This window comes from Epinephelus lanceolatus, chromosome 4, assembly GCF_041903045.1.
Source record: "Epinephelus lanceolatus isolate andai-2023 chromosome 4, ASM4190304v1, whole genome shotgun sequence".
Classification (NCBI taxonomy): Eukaryota; Metazoa; Chordata; class Actinopteri; order Perciformes; family Serranidae; genus Epinephelus; species Epinephelus lanceolatus.
The window spans coordinates 18,433,212-18,449,317 of NC_135737.1; the positions used below are offsets into that span (position 1 = coordinate 18,433,212).

General features: G+C 41.8%; 1 protein-coding gene across 20 annotated transcripts in view; it reads left to right on the forward strand.

Annotated features, from left to right (window-relative positions):
• Positions 1 to 16,106, forward strand: part of robo2 (roundabout, axon guidance receptor, homolog 2 (Drosophila)) — a 303,484-nt gene that overhangs the window by 240,748 nt on the left and 46,630 nt on the right. For 16 of the 20 annotated variants that reach the window (XM_078166972.1, XM_078166977.1, XM_033630688.2 and 13 more), the window contains exons 6-13: positions 488 to 624; positions 1,815 to 1,826; positions 6,657 to 6,781; positions 8,392 to 8,563; positions 11,630 to 11,835; positions 15,221 to 15,302; positions 15,406 to 15,571; positions 15,930 to 16,096. In XM_078166972.1, coding sequence (XP_078023098.1) covers positions 488 to 624; positions 1,815 to 1,826; positions 6,657 to 6,781; positions 8,392 to 8,563; positions 11,630 to 11,835; positions 15,221 to 15,302; positions 15,406 to 15,571; positions 15,930 to 16,096 — 1,067 coding nt within the window. The remainder of the gene's footprint in view (positions 1 to 487; positions 625 to 1,814; positions 1,827 to 6,656; positions 6,782 to 8,391; positions 8,564 to 11,629; positions 11,836 to 15,220; positions 15,303 to 15,405; positions 15,572 to 15,929; positions 16,097 to 16,106) is intronic. The other 4 variants (XM_078166973.1, XM_078166975.1, XM_078166981.1 and 1 more) reach the window with 1 other exon arrangement.

The window sequence follows — 16,106 nt, forward strand, 5'->3', positions numbered from 1 at the left end:
CTACAGCAGTGGAATTGAAATTAGGGCCAACTTTGCCTTATTAAAGTTGCTGTATTGATTCAGTCAGTTGCTTTACAATGAGAGGGTGTAGCTCTGTATAGAGTTTTTGCAACTAAACATTCATGCATGTGTTGTTAAGGCACAAAGGCACAGTTGTACACGCACACACTCAGAGAGACACATCTCATGAATATTGAACGAGTTTTGAGGGTTCCAACTGAACGCACACCTCTCTGTGTACTGTGTGTCATTGTTGAATAATTGATCCTCCCCTTTACAATCTCCATTTATCAGAATGAACAGTTGTGCTTCTGTGTACCCTCTGTCTCTCTAAGAGGAAATAAACTTTATACGGCTACAGCTCAACGGGCGTAGGTGAAATACTGAAGCATGTCTTATTCGTCACGAGGTTAATATCTCTGAATTCACAGTATTTGCATTTTATGCTGAACACCTCAATTTCATCATGTTACGTCTCTGTTGACAGGTATGAGATCAAGTATGACAAGGACGATTATGTGCTGAGAGTGAAGAAGGCTTCCATTAACGACGAGGGCACGTTCACCTGTGTGGCAGAAAACCGCGTGGGCAAGCTGGAGGCCTCCGCCTCTCTCACAGTCAGAGGTACGCAACACCTTGGTTCTTTGTTATGTTTTCACATTAGCTAGCATGTGACAACACTTAGAGAAGTCATGCGGTTATTGTACCTGTTCACAAATGTGGGGTTTAGATTGACATTTTACTCCATAGGGTCCCCTTTATACAAATGGAGACCCAGAATGCTGACTCTCACAGGAAAGAAAGATGTAGACAGTCTATGAATCTGTTTAATTATTTACATTGCCAAGTGCAGCTTCGACACACTCCGACACCCCACCCCCCAACCCCAACCCTGTCGTGGTGGTCTGCTAGCCACGCTACCCTCCATGCTGTAACCACCCAGTCAGCAAAGCCATTTCACAGATTACTGGTGCACACCGCCAGTCCCACACCTGGGGTTTGCAAGGTTAATAAAAACATTCTAACCATAATTTCCCCTTTTTTCACCACTCTTCTTCCCATCAAACCCAAGTGTTTAAGGTCTCTGTGGAGCATTTTACAGCAACACAGGGGGCCAGAGGGAGTTAAAACAAGGTCTAGGCAGACTTCTCTTCTTGGAAAGTGGATTTGTAGAAGTAGCAAGTGTTTGAGTTATTGGTGAGGATGCATACATCATCACAGAGGAAACACTACCTGCACCAGCTCTCCTGGATAGAGAGTGGGCTTTCAAGAGCTTCAGTCTCTGGATGACACCGACATGCTGTTTTCATTCTAAATTTGCTCTCTCTCTTCCTTTTTCTTTCTGCTCTGTCCATCAGCACTAGTGATAAACACACCCTCGCCTTGCTATTACAAACACACCATCCGTAGAACAGTAGATTTCATTAATGCAGACAGCGAAGGTCCAGTAGTATTTTTGCCTCTAACAAGTTGAATTGGCTTTTTAAATGCAATTGAAGATTTCTGACCAACAGGGGGCGCTCATATCAGACTGCCTTTAACATTCAGGTGTCTGAGAAACAGATGCTTTGAGCTTTTCAATAAAACTGTCCAGTAGACAGTGGGCAAAAGCTACTGGATCCTCCCTGCCATGCTTACCTTGTGCCAGAAATGTGTTGGCCTCAACGCAACATGTCATTCATTCTGACTTTGATTTCTTTTTGTCTTATTTCATTATGTTTGTTCTGTTTGTCCTTTGTTGTTTTATATGTTTGTGCGTCCGTGTCTTAATTTGTTTCTTTTGTGTATCCACTCCTCCATTGTTGTGTCTCCAGCTCGCCCCGTGGGTAAGTACCCATCCTTCTGATTTGATCCCATCCTGCATGGCCTCTCCATATGCATTATTGCATTTGACTGCTGCTTGACAATCAGTTACCATTGCTTTAACATTACTGTATTTAACTAACACAGGTGTTACATCACATTGTGTACCCTCAAAATTACTGTGTGCAAATAGTTTTGTAGCCTGTGTAGATTTTACAGCACTACCTGGATTACTAAAACACTAATAGCCTAATGCACCAGGTCTGTTTGTTGATTTAATATTATACATACCCAACATAAAAGACGAAGTTCTAATGGAATTGTTTTCATACAGCTTCAGTGTTTTCTGAGTGTCCATATATGTTTTGAACTTAATTAAATATATAGAATTACTTAAAATACATGTCAACAAACTTCATAATTACTGACAGTGTTTAGTCTATATCAACATGGTGTTATAATAGAGCAACTTATCCAAGCAACATTTTTTTTTCAAATAGAGAAAGCCTTACTTAATAGGTCATTCAGTGTATATTTCACAGGATGAACAACAGCCACAAAATACTAAATAATTGCCTTTGCAAAATGCACATTCTTTTTGCAGGTTTGTATTTGTATCTTATGCTTGACATCCACTGGTAGCTGATTGAAGTGGTGTAGGTTTCAATGACACGGACCTACAGCACAGATTGATCAACTACATTAACTCAAAGTTTGCATTACCTGTGCAGCTCTAAACTGAAGGCTCTATAGATTGTAGACACCGTCCTTTATAATGACGGATTGGGCTGGTAGTCTGATAGTCTCAGACACTGCCATCTCATATGGTCCAGGACGTGTTTAACTTGCAAGTCTTGAGGCCATCTGTGGGTTTTTGGAACAAAAAACTGAGATCTGTTTGTTTTGGATGAGCTTCTCTCCCTCTGAGCCCCACAACACAGAGCCTCGAATCTCATTGTATTTCCCTATAGGTTGGGAGAAGGTCAAGGCTGAACCAAATATGATACACTTAAGTTGTTAAATTGTGAGAGGAAGTGAGTGAAAATGGGCATCTGGAGAGAAAGGTGTGCTTCTTGAAGGTAGAAACAGGAGGAATGCAGGTATAAGAAACACTCGTCGGGACAAAGAATGGAGAGGGAAAGAATGGCAGAAGTGTTTGTCGAGACAGGCTTGACTGGCAGCAAAACCCAGACACTGCCTCAGTGGCAGGACTTTGGTTGCCAAAACAGCAGTGGCTGTTCTGCGATTGTCAAACTGTCAGCTTTCAAGAAGATGGAGGAAATTACACATTCAGTCTGCCTGTGGGAAGAGACAGTAATTGCCGTCGACTTCTGAATAAAATATGATTGAATGTGGGATTTTAAAAGGTGGAGGAAATGCTTCTGAGTTTGTGTGTCTGGGTGAACTGTATGGATGTTTGTCTCTCTGTCCATTTTCACCCTGACTGACTTTTATGCTGAGCCCTCTCCAAACCAGGCAGATGTGGCTTGTCATGAATTAAATATGGGTGCCTGTTCATTTGTTTCCTTAGGAGGGGACAGGAAGGAGCCTCTCACATGTCATTAAGGGTCTCCAAATCAAAAACAGGGCCAGGGTGAGGTAACCCCCTGAGCCAAGCTGTGAAACTGTTACACACTGACTTCCTCTTGATTTGTCTGAGGTTTTGATCTCTTCTTCTCTCTGGGCCTCCCTCTCCCTTTTTTAGGTCCACCCCCTCAGATTTCCTTTCACTATTTTATTCCTTTTCCCATGTAATTTGAAATATAGAAAGGGAGATTGAAAGTAGTGCCACAGGTTCAGAATGAGCCCAAGGTTATTCCCAGACCACCAGGAAGCTACAGTTCGGCTGGTAGATACTTTATTCATATCCAAACAGTGGAGTTGGTATCAAATGTTCAAACAGTCAAGTGCAATAGGAAACATACTGACTTAATTAGGGTATCTCAGTTACAAAAAGCTTGATGGTGCAAAGTTGTTGGCTCCACTAAAGATGATTCACAAACAGATTTCTTTCTTTTATTAAGTTTGGTGAAATGTAGCTGAACAGCAAATTTTTGTTTCTGACATCCAGCTGAAAACAATCATCCTTACAAGCACAAGCCAATTATAAACCTCAAAAACATTCACATACCATAATTCCATTTGGCAGTATTTAGCATCATGGATATTGAAATAAGCTGGGTAAACGCTTACCTATAAATGAAAGTTGATTTTGTGTGCAACAAGAGCCTGTTAGAACAGAAAAGAAAGAGACACTGATGAAGAGAGTGTGAGAATAGATGAGGGGATGCATTGATAGGGACCAGTCTGTAAGGTGTTAAACCATATTTTTAGCGAGTAGTTAGTAATGCAATGTGTGGGATGGAACAGAGTAGAGGAAGTGAAGGGAGGGAACTGAGTCCTTGCCAGAGCATGATTTAGGAGCTCTGTATCAGGCCCAGCATTGTGAGAGCCACAAGATATCCAAGCTGCAGAAGGCCAAACGGGAAGGCAGTAAATCTGTAGCCATCTGTACCATTCCCAACTGTGTGTATCTTTGACAAATACACACCCCCAAAAAGGGATTACATGGAGAAACCAGCCAAATGGGAAGAGTTTGGCCTTACTGGAACCAGCTGGCTTGTCAGTGAAAGGACTTACAAAGAAATCAAAGAAACAGAAAGGGTGCAAGATGTTGCATTGCAACAATTCTTTCTTTTGTCATGAAATTTTACAACAATCTATAAAATCTATAAAAAATTGTTAATCTCTCGTGTTACTTCTGTAAAGAAAGTGGGCTCTTCTATCCATTGTCTGCGCTTACTCTGAGTCATTAACGTGTTGGCTTTCATTATCTCTGCAGGAGCCATGTTTCCTCCTTTAAGGGATGTGTTGTTGATTTTTTAACTTGGCAGATGTGGAACAAAGACCCCCAGTGACAATCATAAAATAAACAAGTCGAGGTCTTGGGTCATGCAGTAAATCACATTGTTATGTCAAAGTTTAGACATTTTCAGAGATTTAGTTTTGCAGCTGAGATAACGGTGGTGGTATTGTGCTGTTGTGTGTATTATTAGAATAGGGCAACTGCGTGAGAAATGTGAGTGTAGGTTACTGGCAGTTCATAAAGGCAGACTGTGGTCTTGTGCTTTTTTCTTATGTGAACTTCAGACATTGTCTTGAGAATCAGGTCCGGACATGTATGGAGTTTCTCTCTCACACATGTAGCACAAAACAGGGGATCACCTGTATAAGAAGCGTACTCACCTCACCTACTGAAAAATCCTCTGTTTTAGGCGAGGTGTGGCGTCTGGGTAGAGTGTGCAGGAGGCAGGACGTGATGTAGATTACACCACAGTCACATAGCTGGCCTGTGATTTGGTCATGAACAACAGAGTCTCTTGCTGTTCCTTGAATTCGTCTGACGAGTTCGGCATCGGCCCTTACCTCCAGAACTTCCTTAATCTCGTCATCTATCCACTTAGACATCTTCAGTTAGCCTTCTTCTTCACCCTCAGATGTTCATCTTCTTTCTGTTTTGCGTGACGCATAATAGAAACATCATCAACACGCCCACTTGCTCACTGTGAATTCTCCGGACAATGACCTGCTATACTCAAACATGAGCTTAATCAGAAATTACACAGACTTTGGACTAGAGAGCCAACAAGGTAAATTCTGTTTAATGTGTGATCCAACTGATTTGGACATTTGTATTCTCACGTGCATCTTCTCTGAGTAATGTCTAGATAATGTCAGGTTTGCAGTGCATGTGTGAAAGGGGCTTAAGGATGTTAATGTCTTCTTTGCTTCTCTGCCATATGCCATATGCAGCACACTGTAGTTTATGATTATTTCAAGTCAGTTGCTCAAATATTAACATCTTTGTAGGTGTTAATTAATAAAGTCCATCATGGGAAAGGAAACACACTATATCCCATCATTATCCCAGCTATGCACTCGGATTCATCAGCCTTTGCTTGTTAATTGTCCCTTGAACATGTAGAAATGTGAGGAAGGGGGGGTATGGAATTTTGCATCCCTAAGCTACCATCAGGGAACGGTCTGAGAGCAAAGAGAGGCAGCGCACCAAAAGAAACTGCATCTAATCTGCAAACTCCTCTCTCTCTTTATTATTGAACTGCCTCTGCCAAGTTGTCAGTCAGAAATGTCTCACTCTGTCCCGACTGCGAGTGTGTGACAACTGGTCTGGCTCCTGATGGAGTCGTGAATATTGACTGAGAAAGCTTCACACTACGATTTCAAAGTTTGATAGCTTTTCAAGCCTTTTCTCTATTTGATGGAGAGGTGTTAGCTTCAAGTGTGGTAATCGCAGAAATGGTCTTTTCTGTCTTTCACTCACTGTTGATACAGCTTTGATCACAAGTACTGAGTCACTTCAGGTCATGACTTTTATACGAGATGCATTCTGATACAGAGTATATCTCGCACATGGAAAACCAGACATGATTAACCCTTTTATGTCTGTACCTGTTCATAGTTTTGGATGTTTCCAGGGCATGGGTGTGCCTTTGTGTTGTCTCAGATCTAAACGCCATTGTGACCAAGGCGCCTCCCCTTGTGAATGTCAATGTGACTGTCATTCATTCAGCCTCAGCCTCACCTGGATGAATGGCCAACCTGGTTACCATGGCAACGATAGGCATCGGTGTCCTTCCTCTGTTCAGAGCCATTGGAGAGCAAAAAACAGATATAATGCTGCATGGAAGCTCTGTACGGCACTCCCATTTTGATTTGACCGTGTGATATACTGCTTGTTTTTGCCTGAGCCCTGATAATCTCCAGCTCTGATGTTTGTCCTCACTGTGTACTACTGGTCTACTAACACTGGTGTTTTTGCCCTTTCACTTCAGCTGCACCTCAGTTTGTCATCCGCCCAAGGGACCAAATTGTGGCTCAAGGCCGCACTGCCACCTTCCCATGTGAAACCAAAGGAAACCCTCAGCCTGCTGTGTTCTGGCAGAAGGAGGGCAGTCAGGTAGGAGCAAACAACCTCACATAACCCAGATTGTAGAGAACATTTTATCTTTTTTATTGCTTTTTTTGCATTATTTCTTACATGTGAAAATTTTTCTCCCAGTCGGCAGTTTTCGTTATCTATAGTACGTGTAGTGTTATCAACACTCAGCACTTTGTTTGGATTCCCAGCTGTATGCACAATTGCTGAGTACTTACGATTCTCCTGCCCTGCATACACACACACACACATACACATGGCACTGCAAACTACACTATCTGTCATCAGTATCTTTACTACAGACACAGATACACCTTTGTTCTCAGGAGCGCCAAACGACAGTGTGCCTGGCAAAGTGCTAATCGGTTTCCCGTGACCCTGCACTGATAAGAACGATCCTATCCCTCACTCAAGCAGATAACCCATTCAAATACCTGGGTGTCCTCACAACGCTCGACAACAGTGCCAATTAGGAGCCTGTTGGGGCTTGTAGATGAGCCAGAGATATGATTCAGCTCTGGCTATGGTTCAAACACACACACACACACGTAGCCTGAGGGCCAACAATTACAGAAAAGTTCTCCTAAAAGAGTGAACAGAAGTGAGACACGCTCACACAAACATTTGGCGTAACACTCACCCACTTTACCCCTCACCAATGTGTGACCTAAAGCCTGTGACTCAGGAACACTGAGTAATGTTATGAACTTGTTCAGGTAGAGCAGATTTATATCCGGCGTGCGTCTCACATTGTCATTAAAGCTGAGCCTTTTGAAATGAATGTACTATTCTACAAGCAGTTGCACGCTCTCACCATATCTGCTTGTCTCTGTTCCTGTGTTTATTGGTACTGTCTGTACCTCACCTACACTGACGTATAAAAAGTATGAAGGTATTTGTTGAGAGAACAAATTAAAGCTAATTCAGTAATTAAATGGCAGAAAGGTCTTTTTCTCACACTTGAGGATAATGGAGTGTCTCGTGTGCTAGAGATGCGTGGAGCCTAATTTAAAAAAACATAATTTGTTGCATTAAAGTGATTAGGTGTAATTAAATCCAGCTAATGTATTTGCAGGGACCTTTGGAGATCATAAGAAGAAAAGGATATAAAAAAAGAAAGAGCTGAGATACAGTGGCTGCATATCTAATAAAAAGGTGTCATCAGTCCTCTGATCCCGCGTGTTTACTCTGGCATATGTGGGATTAATTATTCCTCTCTCTATTGTAAAGATAATTATATTCAGCATAAGCCCAGCTCGTATGGGGTGGTCTCTGTGGGTAAAAGAGCAGCTCGAAACTGCTGTGGAATTGAAGCAGAAAAGAAAGTAGTCACGAAGCCAACATGAGCAAAATTTGCCTTCATAACACAGTGGAGCCTCTGGCTTGGCACGAGAATAAGTATGAAACCAAGTTGTCAAACTGTGTACATGTTGGGAACTTTGCAAAGTTGGTTAACCAAGTGATAGATGAAATTGTTCATACTGTAGCTGTACTGTAATACGGTGTGTACGTGAGTGTGCACAGTGTATGTGTGAGTGTGGCGGTTGCTGGTGTGTGAATGTTTTGTAATATTTCCAGGTCGTACTGGTTCCATGTTCTTGCTAATTGGCTGTTTGTACCTCTTCCTGCAGAATTTGCTCTTTCCCAACCAACCCCAGCAGCCCAACAGTCGCTTCTCGGTGTCACCCAGCGGAGACCTCACCATCTCATCTGTGCAGCGGGCAGATGCTGGTTACTATATCTGCCAGGCCCTGACCGTTGCAGGCAGTATCCTCGCCAAGGCTCAACTGGAGGTCACAGATGGTGAGGGAAAACCGACGCGTAACTTCTTCCATGCCAGCACACTGCAGCACACGAGCACACGCCTTAGCACCACTGTAAATGTGGTGAAGGTGGTGCATGAAAACACAGATTTTCTTTGAATGTGCATGTTTGATTCATTGCACTTAGACAATTACCCCTCAACAAACAAATTAATATCTGTATTTATACCTGCAGCAATGAAACCTGATTTTAGTTTGCCATAGTTAAACTGTAACACAATTCGTGTCTTGCTGAGTTGATATTGGAATTGGAAAGTTTGAAAGCACAACTGATTATTATTTTGTTATTCCACGTGCAGGAACACATTCAGCTTCGGTTTGAGAAATGTCAGTATGCCCATGACCTTCAGCTACTGTGTTTTTGCAGCACGCTCTTTGTTTCATTTTTTTTCATGCCACAATTTAATTAACATTTTCTACTTTTCCTTTCGGAAAGGAAATAAAACATTGCCCTTGAGTTCTGTTCAAGTTTAATCAGCGTTTTGTGTGAGTGGGCGAGGTGCAAGTGTGTGTGCGAGGGAGGGAGGGAGTCCGCAGGAGCAAGAGACACAGAGAAAGAGAGGGGACATGATTGAGTATGTGAGTGAGTGAGTGAGTGAGTGAGTGAGTGACAATGGTTTTCTGTTGAATGAATTATGTGGTCCTGTGAGGTGTGGGAGCATCTAATCTGCTCAGCTGTTGTGATGGCAAGATCGACAGCCACCCATATGTCTGTTGAAGTACCTGCTAGCAGAAAGATTAAAAGCACTACTTTTTTTCAACTCTTCATCTGAAGTGGGGATGGTTCTACTGCACATACAAAACTGGCATGTCCTTCAGTTGTCTAGAATAATATATCATCACATATTACAGCCAAATACTCTGGTTTATCAACAGTTAACATTTCATTTCAAGTACCTATAGAAAATGTTAGCAAGACAGGTGTTAGGCAGGTCTAAAAGAAAAGGAGGGAGAGGAGGAAAGAGGACAAGAGGGCCAGGGGGAGGTCATGGCCACACCTGCCGTGGTCTTCGTGTGATTTACTGCCCCGAGCTCTGACAACAGTCTGTAGAGTTCAAGGAAATCTGTAATGAGAAGTTCCTGATCCGGAGACCCAGGGCCTTAGTTGAGCTCTGCCTCCTCCCTCTGTCATTCCTACATGCCATCAACACATACATCAGGCGCATCACATCCCTGGGCTTAGTAATGTCCCATACTTGGGCTGTAGCTTCTATCACCAGTCATAGCATGTTGTCTTCTCTTAATTGCGGAATGAACTTCACTTAAAGGTCCAGTGTGTAGGATTTAGAGAATATGGGATATATTGGCACAAATGGAATAAATTAGCATGTTTTCTTTAGTGTATAATCACCTGAAAATAAAAACCGTTGTGTCTTTGTTACCTTAGAAAGAGCCATTTACAGTATATTTGCACAGGGAGCAGGTCCTCTTTTATTGATTGCTGTTTTGCACCACAATGTTAAAACGGACAAATTAAACACTGGCTCTTGTTAGGGCCATCTGCGTTTTTGTGTTTTCTTGTCTGCTGCCATAGTTTGCAGTTTGCAGCCACTGTGGAACAGTGTCTGCGAAATGCTGATTTGTAATGTAAAACTACTTTACCCTATTTTTTGACTGGTTGAAATCTCCAGGTCAGTTTGTTTTGGAGAGGAAGAAGCTTCTGCAGATAATTCAGCTCCTGGTAAAAACCTGAGCAAAATCCCACTAATCTTACACACTGCTCCTTTAAAACATCTGTAAACAAACATGGATGCAAAACATATTTCAGTCTATATAGTAGTGAAACATAAGGCTTAAATCTAGTTTATAATGTTGCTGTAAATCTTTAAGTGAGAGCATTGGCAGACAGAATACCACACTGCAGCATAGTGAGTCCTTGGCTAGCAGCAGATGCTTTGAATCATCTCTTGGCTTAGTGTCTGATTTACATTATCACTTTTTTGTTATTTATACGATTGCATTTGCCCTGATATAAACATTCCAGAGGACTAAAACAATAAGTGGAATATAACTGAAATGGATGTGCAACATTTGGCCTGTGGTAGATAATGTAAAGGGTTTTTCTGTCTCTTTCTGTCTTTCGTGACCCAAAGCGAGGGGTGACAACAACACAGCACAAGTGTATTACTTGGAAGCACTTCCTTTTGTCAGATGTAGCTGCTGGAGTGAAAATAGGGGTGGAGACGAGGGTGTGATAATGTGTTGAAAGGTTACTGAGGTAGACTTGGTAATTAGCCCCTGCAGGTCTGACATCATTAATCCATACCTTCTAATTAATGTGGGTTCTGTGATGCCAGGGGGACTCCACATTATTCAACTCTAAATATATAAACTGCCTGCGTGCTGGAGTGCTAATTCTCTCTGAGATCACCTATGACATACCCACTATTTCATTGAAGGAAGCCACAGGCTTTTTTTTGGCACATTGTAACAAATGAATTTGCTCATGTAAATGGAAGTCACCACCATTAGTATTCAGCAAAAGTGAAATTAGAACCTACTTTAAATCATCTTTTCTGATAATTTGATTTTAAAATTAAGATGCTACTCTCCGCTCTGTGTACACCTCACACGAGTAACATGAGGTCTTTTCAGTCATGTTTGAAACTCACCTTTCATTGTGTCCCTCGCTTCACATAATGAAGTATTTATCTGAACCACACTGAGTCAATAGGCAAGAGTCTCACCGCTAAACTGCACCACAGAGTCTAGAGTAGTGTATAAAAATAAGGCTAACCAGGCAGTAACTGGAAACTGCTTAGTATCCCTCTGCCACATCAATGAAACTAGAAAACACTACTCAGCTGTTCTCTCCCTGCTTCCTGGAAATACAGGATATGGTCATTGTTCTGTGGTGCAATTACAAGACCTGCAGAGAAAATAGTCTACTTTATGATAGAGACCCACATCCACCCCCAGTGCATTTTATGATCAATGCTGTCACTCTGTTTATTTTACAGTTGGGTGCCTTATGTGAACACTGATTTTCATCTGAACCTCAGAATGGTATGGATAATGTCTTCACATTATTGTCTCTGTCTCGCAGTGCTCACAGACAGGCCGCCACCCATCATTCGCCAAGGCCCATCCAATCAGACCCTTGGGGTGGACAGTGTGGCACTGCTGAAGTGCCAGGCGTCAGGAGACCCCATCCCCTCCATCAGCTGGCTGAAGGATGGGGTCAGTCTGCTAGGAAAGGACGCCCGCATGTCCCTGCAGGAGTTGGGCAGTCTGCAGATCATAAACATCAAGGTAAAGGACTTCGTTAGTCTTATTGGTGTAAAGAAGGAGTAATCAATATGTGCTGCTGTGCCAATATTATATTACAACTAGTCCATACCCATTGGTAGCTTTGTCACCTTCTACCTATGCCAATCCTCAATGCCTATGTGCAGTTTCACATAGATTGACCACGTCAGTGAGTAGAAAAACATGGGACAGACAAAATGACTGACTGACAGAATGACACACTGACAGTTTCCATGATTATGTACAGCATACCATACCATGACTTAGTCATACCAAAAATAAGGAAAAAAAAAAACATTCGGCTACAGGGGGAGCCACAGAGATCGGTCGCATTTTAGCCATTTTTAAGCGTTTTTCTGTTGTTATAGCGCCACCCAGTTGCCAATTAGAGTCAAATTTCTCCAGTGACTTTGAGGCGTCCTGTTCTACATATCTACCAAGTTCAGTAAAAATCGATGACAGTTAGGCCTAGATAAGAAATTAGCTCTCTAGCGCCCCCATTTTGTTTGATGGGGTCAATAATGGAGGGGTCCCCTCAGATTATGTGTGGCCATATGCCTATAAAGTTGCGTGGTGATCGGTGAAACCTTTGAGATGTTATAAACCTTTATGTGATGAGCCACGCCCTCCGCAATATTCATTGCCTTATAGAAGCACAGTTTTAGTAAGTTTTCCAACTTTGCCAAGAGGGAACTTTAGATATTGGTCCCTAGATTATGTTCACCGAGTTTCATGCAGATCGGTCAACTTCCTAGGAAGAGATCAATTTAAAGTGTTTTTCATAATTCAAAATGGCGGAAAATCTGTATAACCTGAAGTATGGGTTCTTGAGGGAGATTTGTTCCTCATGAGGAGAGGCATCTCTGTGCAAAGTTTCATGTCTCTACGACATACGGGGCATGAGATATGCCCATTCAAAGTTTGCGATTTCAGTCGGTTGCTATAGCGCCCCTCTTTGGCCAATTGATGTGATATCGCTTCATTCTCATCCTCTACTACTGTGCCAAATTTTACATGGATTGACCAAGTCAGTGAGGAGAAAAACATGGAACAGACACCCACACACAGACAGAGTTTTCGTCATTATATAGTAAGATTATATAGTAAGATAGCTTTGTCTATAACTAGAGTTTAAAGGTCCAGTGTGTAGGATTGAGAGGGATGAATTGGCAGAAATTAAATATAATATAATAAGTATATTTTCTTCATTGTATAATTGCCTGAAAATAAGAATGGTCATATTTTCATTACCTTAGAATGAGCCTTTTATTGACATATGGAGTGGGTCTCTGTCTACGGAGATCCCCATGTTGCACCACCATGTTTCTAGTAGCCCAGAATAGACAAACCAAATGCTGCCTCTAGCTAGGGCCAGTAAATTACGTCACACACTATAGTTAGCAGCTTTTCCACAACCAATAGCATTGGAAAAAACTTTTTTTTTTTTCCAACAGTTTAAATCACTGGGTCCATTTGTTTTGGAGAGGAAGTAATCATGGTAAAAACCACCTAAACGTCTAGATCTTACTTAAAAAGTAGAGCACACATTTGCTGCTGTTGGATTAGTGGACTGTCTGCTACAAGCTGAACAGTGTCACAGAAACACTCATCTGTATGTTTTTTTCTGGTTTTAATCACCTGGTCCCTTTGTTTTTGGAATCAAAGTGTTCTCTACAGATAATTCAGGTCTTGGTAAAGCCCTCTTGAACAATGAACACTAAAGGACCCCTAAATAGGAGTTCATGCTTGGCACATGGAAGAAGTTTCAGCTGGTTGTAATCTGCAGTCTTCACCTAAATGCACCTAATTCCTACGCACTGCTCCTTTAACTGTAATTGTCTGTCATAAGCTCCCTTATTGTGTCACACTTTGTCACCATTCTATTTCCTTAAAGGTGTCACTGGTCTTTGTTAAGTATCTTAATTAAATATGTTGATACAGTTATTTGTATTTGCATAGTCACGCTCAAAACACTACAGGATATATTTTGTAGAATTCAGTAGCATCCCGAATATCCTTAACCATTAATTGTCTTATCATAGTAATGACCATGACATTAATACTAGGCATTTATCAAGAGGTTGTTTTCACCTCCTGTTTCAAAAACCAATGCAAGACAACATATTGTTATGTTCAGAGGATTGGAATTATGCACTGGCTTGCCCTCAGATATTACACATTTAGGAAGTGATTTTAAAAAGAGGTTAAAGAAATGCCTGATGGCACAGAACACCAGCCCCTCTCAGATAGGACATGTTTTGTTACATAATATCTGACTATATGATCATTAATGAGGAACTCTCCTGGTCTTTTTATTTTCTGAGTCACTGCATATACTGCTTTTAGTAGTCCTGCTATTTCTTTTGAGCTGTATCACTGTGTTACTGACAATTAAGATATAGTGAGAATAGTTATTGGTTTGGGTTTTTTTGTAGTTTTCCTGTTTTCTTGATTTTTTTTCTGTTTCTTTTGCCTCAGATTTTTAATTATACATTTGATTAACATTATGATGTAATGTTCACTTGTGTGGTCTCCAGGAAGAGTAGTTGCTACCCTGGTGGTGGCTAATGGGTATCCAAATAAATAAATAAGTAGACAGGCATAACTTTGAGGAGCAAGGTACCATAATGCCTTAAAGAGATGAATAGGCAGAATTGATTTTTTTTTTCTAATTGTTTGATTGTATCACTTAGTGGCTCAGCAGCTCCGGGCTCAGCTGTGCAGGGTTGGATGGACTCCAGCTGTAGCATAGAAACATGTATGCACTTACAGATATACACACACACATGTACACACGTACACATTCAGAGTAGATTAAATTTAAAAGGCTCACGTCTTCCTTTCCCCACTCGGAGGCCTCAGTGGAATATCTATTACGCTTGACAAAGCTGCCGACCACTGACATGTTATTTAATAAATGGAAGGAAGGCACAGGGACAAAAACCAACAAACATCCAAAGTTCCCTAAGAGGGATGGAGAGACAAGCCAGCTGTCATCGGTCCAGGGGGTTCCAGCAGCCCACCCTAAATTAATTAGCCTGGCTTTGTTGTGGTCGGCAGGACAGTGGGGAAATAAGGAGGGGGAGTGGGGAAGTGATGGAAGGGTGGTGAGTAGAAAATGGAATTCATTAGGAAATTAGCGTCAGCACTTTAAGGCACTCACAAATGACACACAATTTGGCCAGCTCAGGGCTTGCTCATGAAGTCGCCCCATCACTTTTCATCGTTTCAGCGATAGGAGGGTAACATGCATTCGGTCATTGCTGCTGCTCTCAGGATGTGTGAAATGAAATGGCAATAAAGCTTTTATTAGTGGTGTTTTAAGGGCTGTAAGTGTGTGTGTGTTTATTGTTATTCATATATACATGTGTATTCTACTTTATACCAGCTTTCAGACTCTGGGATCTACACATGTGTGGCCACCAGCTCAAGCGGTGAAACATCGTGGAGTGCTTTCTTGGAGGTCAAAGGTACAAGATGGCGTAATGATTCCACGTGTTTTATTAACAGAAACATTGTCAGCAGTTTTCACCAGAGAGAGCGTTTTTTTCCTGATTCCTTCTCTCCATTCAGAATCAGGTGGAGTGATGGTCATGAAGAACCATGATGAGAATGAACTTCCAGGCCCTCCATCTAAACCTCAGGTCACTGATGTCACCAAGAACAGCGTGTCTTTGTCCTGGCAGCCTGGGATGGCTGGAGCATCTCCTGTCTCCTCTTATGTCATTGAAGCATTCAGGTTTGTTTTATTTGTAACTGAATTGTCACACGCTATTTAAAGGGATAGTTCATGTATTTTTAACTGAAGCTGCACAAGGGTACCCGTAATCAGTGTAGTATCTTCAGTAGAGGCAGTAAGCATGCTTGTTGTTTGGAGAAGCAGACAGGGGTACCAACATGGAAGCTAAACAACTGCCATCTGTTGTAGTTAATACACTAACTATTGATAAATATGTCACACAGCCCTACTTCAAAAAATCTGAACTATCCTTTTAATGGCACTCATATTCTATAGATTACAGGTACAAATAGGCTGTACCACATGAAAAGACACTAGAAAATAATGTTAAACCACCGGATTCTTTCTTGCAATGCAGTCAGTCAGTGAGCAACAGCTGGCAAACCGTAGCAGATCATGTCAAAACCACCCAGTTTACCGTCAAAGGTCTCCGTCCCAACACCATCTACCTGTTCATGGTCCGAGCAGTCAACAGCCAGGGCCTGAGTGATCCGAGCCCCATGTCTGATCCTGTCAGGACACAAGGTACTTTACA